Genomic DNA, 10,892 nt, shown 5'->3' on the forward strand with positions numbered 1-10,892 from the left:
ACTCCAGTGTGATGTTAGAAAGTGGCATTCCTTTATTCCTCACGATACACACCGGGCGACATGATTTGAATTTTGCCACTGACATCCCAGATGGAATAGCTAACGTTACAAACAACATGATGTTCAAAGAGACCTCACTGTGGCCTGCCGGTACTTGAGGGGAGCGTATAAACAGGAGGGGGAACGGCTGTTTACCCACGCTAGCTTAACCCGGTAATTTTCCACTGTTCTCAAGGCTCTGAAGCTTCGTATGCAGAGCAAGCAGTTCACAGTCAAGGTGGGCAGAAATGGTTACGATTCCCTGACAGTTGTAAAGTGTAGTTTCTTTCTCCCGTGTATTCTGGAGATGTCCTCGGTTCTCAGCATGTCTTCTCATGCTCCTTATTTTGCTCCGCAGCTTCTGCTCTGACTGGTCTTTTGTCTGTCCCCACACTCCCAGGAAGGTGATGCTCCTTTGGCTGGCAGCCACAGGGTGAGGGCAAAGCACTGGCCCTGCTCTCCTGCTCCACAGGAACCAGGTGTGCTCCTGCTGCAAGCCCTGTGGGGGTTTTGATGTTCTCTGGTCTTCTGCTCTGCCCACCGGGTTCTATCCTTCCCTAGCATGGCGGTGGGAGGGCCATCGGCACTTGGTGGCGGCACAGAGTTGCTTTCGGACCCCTCCTGCTCCAGCCTGCACGCCCACGGCCCCATCCGTGGGGGTCCCTGGCTCAAGACCGGCTCACTGCCCCTGAGCCAGGACGCGGCAGGAGCTGCCCACGCTTATTGCCGTAGTGGGATCTTCGCTGGTACTCTCAAATGCTCCTTTTCCCACACCTCCCTCCTCTCCTGGAGCTCTCGGTCATACTCCATCCTCCGGATGTAGCCTGGAGGAGTGAGGCAGAGGGATTCCTGGAAAGCAAGAGGGAGGCTTATTCAGCAGCAGGTAAAGGCGTGGACCTGCCTCCGAAGCACCTGTGCAGAGGGGACGGCATCAGGACTGCAGATAGGGCAGAGGGATTTGGGAAGTCCTCTGGGAGGTGCCACGGTCAAAGCAGGGCTCACTGTGCTTCCCGGTTAACTGCTGGGAAACTCTTGTTTTCCTTGCTTTTTACAAATGCCTTACCAGGTAATTTCTGCTGTATCTTAAGCTCTCCTTTTTCTCTGTTTTGGCAACCTCCCGCTCCCATGCAGCACGTGCTCTCCTCTGTTACACAAGGGGGAAAAGAACACAAAGAGTGTGTTTAGGAAAGTAACAAAAGGAAAGCATTTTGGCTTGAGGTGTCACCAGAGGACTGCTGCTGCCCACCACTGTGCAGCACTGCACGCTCAGCCTTCTCGTCTCTGACAAGCACATAGCGTCGAGGGCTGCATCTTTCTGGCCCTGAAGCCAGAGGAGCAAGCTTCTTTCTCTTGTGTTTATGGAAAAATGCATGTGTGCCCTGCACAGCCCCGTGACCACACCACTGCTGGTGGGGCCAAGATCCCCCTACCTGGCTCAGGGCTGCCATCCTGGCCTGCCAGTCCTGCAGCTCTGCCCGCTCAGCCCTTTCTTTCTTTTCCTTCTCCTCCAGCATGGCTGCCCGCAGGCGACGCTGCTCTTGCTGTAAACACAGGTAGCAGACCTCCTGGGGACACAGGCACGCAGTGCACGGAGTTAGTTTAATATCAAGGCTTGAGGAGCTCCCGTGCTGCGTCCCAAGCCCTCCCGACTGCAGCATCCTGCTGCTAACACCATTAAAGTGAAGCCGTGGGGCACCAGCAAGGAGCCTCTTCCTTCCCACGGATGCCCCACGTTCTTTATCGTCTAAGGATTCTGCTGGCAGGAGACTGATTTGTGTTGGTGATGAGGGACCAGAGGGAGACACTGCGCAGCAATTCACTGCAGTGCGGCGGTGACAAGAGAACTTCGGACCTGTCCTACTCGCTGATGGCCTTTGCAAGCAGGAATTTCAGTTTTCTCCCTGCGCTGGCGCACCGTTCTCCTCTTGCCCTCCTTTGAAGAGCTCCTCTCAATTGCTGGTAGCACACTGAAAACACGAAGCAGGCAGAGCTGGCACTCCAGCAAACACACCTGCATCTGCACTGCAGGCACAGGCTGGCAAGCCAGGCACTCGCCTTGACACCAGCAGGCAGCAGTGCAGCAGTGCCGTGCGGTACTGTGGGGCTTTCTGGAGCTGGCAGTGCCACCAGCCCCCAGCCCATGGGCCCGGGGCATCCCGGCCTGCTGCTGCCTTCCCACCGCTCACCTCTTTGGGCGCGGGGCTCCCAGTGGCTCTCCTTGGGCGACATCGGCGGGCAGCTCCAGCAGCGTCACCGGCGGCAGCCTCCGCTGAGCGTGCTTGCGGCTCCCTGCAGGAAAGAGATGGGAAGGGCTCTGAGCTTCCAACTGCAGCTATGCCTTGGGCAGCTCGGGCTGGGAGCACTCTGTGCTGTCGGGATGCTCTCTCAGCAGCAGTCCTGATAGATTTGCAGTCCTGTTCCTAGGCGGCCTGAGGCAAACCCTTTGTCTCGTCCAGCTCTGGCTGCACAGAGCAGCCCTCTCCTCTGTGTGTCCTCAGTATCCTGCATGGGTCCTCAGGCCCTGCCCTGTACCTTCGAGTGCCAGAGAGTATCCGTTTTCCTAGGACAACCCGTGGGAAGCAGGAGCTGCCGGGCAGTGCTGCAGCAGGCAGCATCCCCCTGCCTGGCCCTGGGGTCATCAACTCTTGCAGGCACTGCATAGGGACGCTGTCAGCGGCCATTGCGTCACAGGGGTTTGGCCACCAGCTCCCAGCTGAATGGGGTCTGAGCACCTCCGCCGGGAGTCTCTGACAATCTCCCCAACACGTTATGCCTCATCGGATGAGGACAAGTGGAATCTCTAGGACACACCAACTGCCTTCTGCAACCCGCGGGGCAGAGGTGGGCCTTCGGATGAGGGTGCACAGTCATTCGTCCATTCTCTCTTCAACACAACCCACTCTGCCTCCAGCACAGCGGGGCCCAGCAAGGTGCACCCAGGAACGGAGTGCAGTGGGGACTCGGCAGACCTATTGCAGCCTGGCCACGGTGCTGTCCCGGGGGCCTCTTCCACAGCCAGCCCTGGGGACGGAGCCTCTGGGGCACACTCAGCCATGTGGGAAACACGTCTCCATTCCAGCCTCCCCTCGCCTGGCACCTGTGGTAGTGAGGGTCTGGCGCCCGGAAGATACCGCGTTGTACGGGAAGACAGGGTCCCCCTCCCGATAGCCAGTAGCGTTCAGTGCCCAGGTTATATAAGGCTGTTTTTCCCGCCAATAAACGCCATTTGCCGTCCACCACATTGGTGTCAGTGAGCCGATGGACCGAGCGACCTGGGATTGGTCGCCGTGCCGTTCCCGAACCAGGTCGCCACGCCTACGATAGGCAACAGGCACCAAAGGTGCAGGGAAGCCTGGGCCAGGCCTTACCTGCTGCCCTGCCGTCTCCCTCACCCTCCTCTGCTTGACCTTCTTCCCCATGGATTTTTTGGAGCAGCTTGGTTGACCCCTGAGTGCCGGATGGTGCTTGGGAAAACTCTGACCTGGAACCAAGGTGAACACAGGGATGGAGCTGACACGGAGCCTCCCCAAGCCCCATCACATGCAGCAGCAAAACCCCCACCCGAGGCACGCGGCCTTGGGGCTCTGAAGAGTTGGCAGTGCCACCAACCCTCATCCTGCTGCTTCTGCCCCCCACCTTGCTGCTGCCCTCCCACCGCTCACCTCTTTGGATGCGGGGCGCCGGGTGCTGGCTCTCCTCGGGTGGCTTTGGTGGGCAGTGCTGGCAATGTCACCGGAGGCAGCCTCCGCTGGGTCGTGGGGTGCTCGCGGCTCCCTGCAGGAAGGACACGGGGAGGGCTCTGAGCTTCCAACCTCAGCCATAACTCGGGCAGCTCGGGATGGGAGCACTCTGTGCTGTCGGGGTGCTCTCTGCAGCAGCAGTCCCCGATAGACTTGTGGTCCTGTTGCTAGGAGGCCTTTGGTCCTGTGGCAGTGCTCAAGGGAAGGAGCACTCGGCAAGGGATGCTTGGGGATGGGGCGGAGCGGGGAAGTGTCCTCCAAGCTCTGCAGCTAGGAGGCACAGGTGTTCCTCGGGCAGCCTTGGCCTCTGTCCTCTGGTAGTGCGGAAACCTGCTGGCCCATGTGGGGACTCATCCATTGCTTTACCTTCTTTCTCCTGCTCCTTAGACACGTCTTCCCCGACTCCCCCTTCTTCAGCCTCAAACCTGGACTTCAGGCCTGCTAACAGCTGGCTGAAGATACCACTGGACAGAAAATGAAAGGAAGTGAGGCTGACGGCAGTCTCTCACCCAGACCTGCTGTACACCTGCACTCTGGCTGGGAAACACCATCTGATGGCGTCCCCACAGAGCCCATGCAGACAGCGCACCAGCACAGAGTCTAACTGCCACAAGGACAAGGTCATGCCTTGCCCGCGTCCACCCGCCCACGAGCCTCACTTGTCCATAGGCGTCCTTATGTGCTTTTGATTCCCTTTTCTAGCCCTGTCCCCTTTCTGGTGGCGTGGTGGCTGTCTCTTTTGCTGGTGCAGGTACTTATCCTGGTAGCTCCGTGCACCTGTGGAAGGAGACACATAGAGCATCTCTGTGTGCATACAGACGCGGGAGGTGCAGACTTGCCTAGCCCCAGCTTAGGACGTGGGCAGTCTTTACCTTCCTTCCCGTCGGCTTCCTTGTCAGAGGAAAGCTCTCTGGCTTTTAATTCAGGGTGTGGCTTAATTTTAAACCTAGAAGAAGGAAGAAGACGCGTGCTGGAAAAAAGGGTACCACTTCCCTTTGCATCCAGAGACAGAGCCCCGCAGGGTGCCCTTACAGCCACCAAGTCCCTCATCTCCCCAGTTCTCCACGAGGAAAGACTTAGATGATGTTTCCTCTAAAACAGTGGATGCTTGGGAAGCTGCCTTTTGCAATGCTATTTCCTGTCCCTCAGCCAACACAGGGAACGAGGAGGCAAGACTCTGTAGGACAGGGTGCCAGAATTCCTCTCCAGGTCCAACCCATGTCAGCAACGGAGCGCAGCCCCTCCTGCACATGGCTCCAAGTGAGGGTGTCCAGAGCGTAGAAGAGCGCTCTCACGGAGGTGACACGGAGCCCTTTCTCTATGGGACCTGGCCTTGGGAGCAGGCAGTCTGCCAGCGTGGCCCTGCCAAACGGCAGCTGAGAAGCCAAGGACTACGCAAGCCCATGTACTCACACTGGAAGCACACGGATGCCCCCGGGACGCACGTGGAAAGCAGCCGGTTCCTCGCCTGATAGCACACAAACCTCTGTCTGCGGGTTCTGCAAAGAGGACAGAGTCGTGAAGGTGAGGCTGGGAAAGGATCCCCTGTCCCACAGGGTAGCAAGCCTGCCCAGTGCACGGCACGGCTGGCCCGAGAAAAGAGAGGACCTTGGAAAAAGAGCCGCAAGACGGTAGACTTACAGCGAGCAGGCACTTCAGCGCAGCTCCTGTCTGATCAATGGCAAGGAGAAACTCCTCACGGTATCTCATTGTGAGGATCCGATTCCGGCTCATAAGAACCCCAATGCCCTTGAAAACAAGGTCATAGTCCTCTCCCAGCCCTGCGCCCCAGCTGAAGAGGACCACGATGTCATTCACACACTCCTTCACCAGCTTCTCTGGCAAGGATGTCTTCAGGGACAGCTGGGAATAGTCCAGGGGGACGACTTCGAGATCATCTAGGAAAGAGGAAGAGTCAGGCAGGCAGCAACACAGCAGGCTGAAACAGGCCCTGAGGAGCCAGTGCTGCACTCCGGGCCAAACCCACAGCACTCTGAAGCCTGCGGGGTCAGGTGCGAAGCACCTGCCTGGAGCTGGAGGGAGCTTTGGAGCTGGCAAGAATGCTGCTGTGTTCCTGCACAAGCTCTGGTGCCGACTGCACATGGAGTACCAGTTTCCTGGCAGTTTGGGTCAAAACCAAAAGCAGCTCCAAAGCATTTCCCTCCGCATGCACTTGTCCTAAACAGGACCATAGGGAGCCCACAGCAAGACAGGTCAGAGGGGAGGGAGGGATACACTGCACGCAGTGCTGCTGTAAAGCCAGCACCCCCAGGCAGACACCCTTTGCACATCTAATACGCAAAGGGTGTGCACCCGGTGAGATGTTCTCCTGGAGAGCAACCGTCAGCTTTCTCGGTCACTCCTCCACAGCAAATTCACAGGCTGGCACCGCTGCAAGGGCCAGCAAAGCCTGTGCCAAGGCCTTACCAGGAATGTCGCTGTTGGTGTAGATGAGCCCCTGGGCCTGTGCCACTCGTTGCGACAGGTGGAACCTGGGGACGATCATGGGCCTGGTCCCCTCGCAGATGCGCTTTCTCAGGATGTAGAAAGTGCCAAGGACGTCTACGGCCACAGCCTGGAGCCAGCAGAGAGCAGAGGAACACAGATGTAGGTTTGGATGGACAAATGTGCTCCGTCTGCTCTGGAGGTGCAGAGGAGAAGGAGGGGGCTCTTCCGAAAGCTTTGGGTCAGGGCCCCCGACGAGAAGGCCGTGATTCTTTCTCCTCTTTCCCTCATAACACAGAAGGAAAGGAAAAGCCAAACAAACACCTTGGAGCTATGCACGGACTTCAGGGTAGGGCGCTGAGCAACCGCAGAAGCCCTGAGAAGTGCCCCAGACTTTCTGCTGGCTTCTGCCTTCCAGCAGGGAGGGATGGTAGTGGCCAGGAAGGCCTGAAGCCTCTTCCGGACAAATTCCCCACTGGCACCAGCTGCTGCAGAAGCAGCTCCGTCACACCTCACTGACCCTCCAGGGGTTTCATCAAAGGGAACGGATGGGGTCACTCGATGGCATCATGGCTGCAGGGACTGCTGACAGCACACAGATACCGGGAGGAAGGGGAGGGACATCCCACCTTTTTGAGGGCAAACTGCTGAATCATGTACTCAGATGTACTGTCCCAAATGCTCATGACCTCTGAAAAGCAACAGAGAGACGTGTCAGACCTGAGCCCGCCACCCGCCTCCGTGAACACCACCCTGAGACAGCATAGCTCGGTGGAAAGGGAGGGCCTGGGTCTCCAGTGCAGGGCACTTCAGGTCTCTGGAGACGCAGTGGAGGTACCAGTGCTACCAGCAGGACTCCTTCCTGTTCTTGGCCTTCTGCTCCCTTCCCCTTCAGGTCTCCAGGGCCTCCCCCTTTCCCAGGGACTTCCTCCCACTGCTCATCCTCAGACACTTGGGGCCCCCACGATTTTTCCCCAGCCCATAATTCTGAGATCGGGTGTCCTGCACTGGCAGCAGGACTCCCAAAGCCATACCATCCAGGCTGAGCACTCGCAGCGCTGGCAGCTTGACAAAAGGAAACTGCATCGCTATATACGGGCTTCCCATTTGGAAACTCCTCTGTACTCTTCAACCTCTTCCTCCTCCTCCTCCACACTACTGTGCAGCACACAGAGGAACAGGGCAGTGTGCCACAGCAGCCGTCATTGTGATGTAAGGTGTCCTGCCGTGACATCACCAACCCAAAGGAATCCAAGCAGCCACGCCTAGTTACCCACTGATAGAGAGCAGACACCCTTTTCTGTGCCACCTTTCTTGAAGAATGGTGAATGAATGGTGCCCCCCGTGGGCCTGAATCCACACTAGGACGTGGGCGAGGAGCTCGTTGGGGTGGGTGGAGCATTTATTGGCACAGTCGAGGTAGTAGGCATGGCTTCTTGACCTGCTTCACCCCCAGGAGCTGTGCCTGGTGATCCCAGGGGCACGGCGGCTGAACAGGGGCCGGGCAGAGGTGGGGGCCCTGGTGAATGCGTGCCGGGCAGCTGGCGTCACTGATCTGCTGGTACTGCATGAGACCCGCGGACGGCCTGGTGAGATGGGGTGGAGACTTGGAAAAGGGGGGGCCCACAGGAGGTGCCCTGTGCTGGGGGAAAACGTGGTGTTGAGGGGCCTGTGTTGGGCTGGGAAAGGGTGAGGCTAATGGGAGGGGGAGGCTAGTGCATGAGGGGTGGGACTAACCGGAAAAGCGTTGGCTAACATGAAGGGGTGGAGCTGTGGGGAGGTGTGCAGGACTAAAGGGAATGGGCACGCTGATGGAATGTGGCCTCTCACTGATACCACTGTCCCCAGATGGGCTGGTTCTGTGCCACCTGCCCCATGGCCCTACAGCCCACTTCACGCTGAGCGGGGCTGTGCTGAGGCATGAAGTGGGGGGTCTTGGAGGTGCTCCCCTAGGAGCACCGCACATCTTGTTGCACCGACTGGACAGCGCACTGGGACGTCGGGTAAGGGGACGCAGAGGCATTGCAGGACACAAGGGGGGCAGGGAGGGGACATGGGTATGTGGAGATGTGGGGTGTGGGGTTGATGGGGGTACCGGGGACGTGATGGGCACAGGGACACTGGGACTTCGGAGGACACGGAGATATGGGGTTTCACGAGGACATAGAGGGATGTGGGGATGTGGAGGGATACATGGCGTAGGGGATGTGGGGATGTTGGGAGACATATGAGAACATGGAGGGACATTGGGATGTTGGGGGACTTGGGATGTGAGGGACGTGGGGGACATGGAGGGACTAAGAAACCTGGAGGATATGGGAACTTCGGAGAATATGGGGAGCACTGGGGGAATGTGGGAACGTGGAGGGATGTGGGGATGTAGTGGAGCATGGTGACACGGGGACAAAGGGAGGGATGATGAGGGACGTGGAGACTGGGACAGTGGGGAAACTGGGAGGAACGTGGGCAGCACATTGTGGTAAGTGTCCTTGTGCCTGTTCATCAGCTGGGGACCATCCTCAAGCACCTGTTCCCTGTCCCCCGGCCGCAGACCCGCCGCGTGGTGGCTTTTGCCAACGAAGACGACGTCATTCTTGTCCGGTGGGAATGCAGGGTGACCTGGGTGGGACGGGCACTGGGAAGGATGTCACATGTACTTTGGGAGGCAGTGGGGATATTGTGGAGGCACGGGGGATGTGGATGGGGTTAAAGAACCTTGGGAACTTTTAGGAAACAGTGGTGTCCTTGCAGGAACCATGTTTACCGGCGCCAGGGAAAGACAGTGGAGCTAGAGGAGGTGGGACCCCGCTTCCAGCTACGCCGTGAGTGTTCCCAAGTGTCCCCGTGGCCTTCCCAGACCCCTCAGCATCTTCTATCACTTTCCCCGAGCCCTAGTGCTTGACACCCTCTGTTTATGTCTGTGCCTTTTGTTAACCCTCATTTCCCTCCACGTGTTCCCACATCTGCAATGTGTCTCTAGGGTGTCCCCAACATGTCCCCTGTCCCCTTGTGTCCCTGCGTTCCCCGTGCCTGTTATCTTCTCACGTATCCACAGCATTTCCCCACAGCCCAGTGTTCTCTCATTTCCCAGTATGTCCTCCATGTGTAGGTCTCCAACGTTTCTCCCATGTCCCCAGCATCCTCCTATGTTCCTGGATGTGTCCCCGCATGTCACGTGTACCCCACATGCTCCTATCTCCAACATTTCCCCCATGTCCTCATTGTCCCCAGTGTTCCCCCTTGTCCCTGTTTGTCCCAGCATGTCTCCACGTCCCCATATCGCTAATGAAGACATTCTCCATGTCTTCATTAACTTTCCACATCCCAAATGTGTTCCTGTCAACTGTCTTTGTGTCCCCAACATGGCTCTGTGTCCCCCAAATCCCCATGTCCCCCATATCCCTGTGTCCTTTAATGTGGCCGTATTCCCATATTTCCCATGTAACCCCATGTCACTGTTGTGTTCCTGTTTCCCCATCTCCCATCTCTCTGTCCCTCATAACTCCATGTCCCCATGTTTTCCATGTACCTTCATGTCCCCAGTATGTTCCCCTCGTGTTCCCCATGTCCCTCGTGTGTCCTCGTGCCCCAACCTGTCTTACCATTTTCCTGTGTTTCCCACATCTCCATCACATGTCCCCATGCCGCAACAGGTTCCCATTATGTCCCCCGTGTTTCCACCATGTCCTTATATCCCCAACGTGTCCCTTGCATTCCCATGTCACTGGTGTGTTCCCATTATGTCCACCATGTCCATAGTGTGTCCTTGTGTCCTCAACCTGTCCCTGTGTCCTCCAGATCGCTGCATCCCCTTGTCTCCCGTGTATCGGTGCATCACCATCGCGTCCCCCATGTCCCCCCCCATGTCTCCGTTGTGTCCCCGTGTCCCCGTCGTGTCCACCTCTTCCTCATCTTCCCAATGTATCTCCATTTCCCCACCATGTCTTTATGCCCCTGTTGCATCCTATGGGTCCCCATCATGTCTCCAATGTGTCCCGTTTCCCTGCAGCCTACCTGATCCGCCTGGGGACCCTGGAGCAAGGGGATGCTGCTGATGTGGAATGGCGTTGGCACCCCTACACTGCCACTGCCCCCAAGCGCCACCTGCTGAGTACCACCTAGTGCTGTTGCCTCCCGTCGCCCGCAGCACTGGCATCCTGCTGGCTCAGATGACGTTTTCAATAATATGTTTTTTCCCACTTTTTCCACACTAAAATCAAATTTTTCACTTGTGGGTCTTCAGTGTCGTCCTGTAGGGGTAGAGGGGCGCTGCCTTATAAGTTTAGAGATGCAGCTCTTACAGGACATGTTGGATGAATTCTGCAGGGGACAGAGGTGCCACATAGGGTGGGGCAGTTGTATTGGCTCTATAGAGTCCCTGGGGTGTAACTCCATAGGAACAGCAGGGACCCCTGTGGGTCTGTAGACCCTCCAGGCTCTTTGCAGCTTCTTCTTTTACCTGGCCTGTGAATGCCAGGGCAATTGCAGTTCCCCTCTGGATGCTGCCCATTTATGTGGAGATTTTCTGGAATTGCTGACAGAAGATTTCTGCTTCTCCTTCATCCAGAGGTTGATAATAGCCAAGGCAGTGCAGCCCTTACCGAATTCTCCACTCATCCTCATTCCTGAAAGCTACTTATCTGTTCTTCAGAAACTTTTGTTTTCTCA

At 57.3% G+C, this 10,892-nt stretch overlaps 2 protein-coding genes across 2 annotated transcripts; one reads left to right on the plus strand and one right to left on the minus strand.

The window, feature by feature from the left end:
- Positions 1-759: 759 nt before the first annotated feature.
- LOC149916102 (uncharacterized) lies at positions 760-7,450 on the minus strand. The gene is made up of 15 exons (XM_090149670.1): positions 7,259-7,450; positions 6,854-6,915; positions 6,207-6,354; positions 5,421-5,677; positions 5,193-5,278; positions 4,652-4,725; positions 4,439-4,556; positions 4,146-4,243; positions 3,702-3,813; positions 3,408-3,520; positions 2,226-2,328; positions 1,892-2,006; positions 1,470-1,604; positions 1,103-1,183; positions 760-888 (listed from the first exon to the last, which is right to left on the minus strand). The coding sequence occupies exons 1-15, from the start codon at positions 7,329-7,331 to the stop codon at positions 760-762; spliced, it is 1,704 nt and encodes a 567-aa protein (XP_090005796.1). The 5' UTR covers positions 7,332-7,450.
- A 79-nt stretch (positions 7,451-7,529) lies between these two features.
- LOC149916103 (U3 small nucleolar ribonucleoprotein IMP4-like) lies at positions 7,530-10,452 on the plus strand. Its single transcript, XM_090149676.1, has 6 exons — positions 7,530-7,548; positions 7,681-7,813; positions 8,073-8,227; positions 8,731-8,825; positions 8,976-9,046; positions 10,234-10,452. The coding sequence occupies exons 1-6, from the start codon at positions 7,546-7,548 to the stop codon at positions 10,344-10,346; spliced, it is 570 nt and encodes a 189-aa protein (XP_090005802.1). The 5' UTR covers positions 7,530-7,545; the 3' UTR covers positions 10,347-10,452.
- The last annotated feature ends 440 nt before the right edge of the window (positions 10,453-10,892 follow it).

The sequence above is a fragment of the Phasianus colchicus genome, chromosome 13 (genome assembly GCF_987193195.1).
Source record: "Phasianus colchicus chromosome 13, bPhaCol1.hap1.1, whole genome shotgun sequence".
Classification (NCBI taxonomy): domain Eukaryota; kingdom Metazoa; phylum Chordata; class Aves; order Galliformes; family Phasianidae; genus Phasianus; species Phasianus colchicus.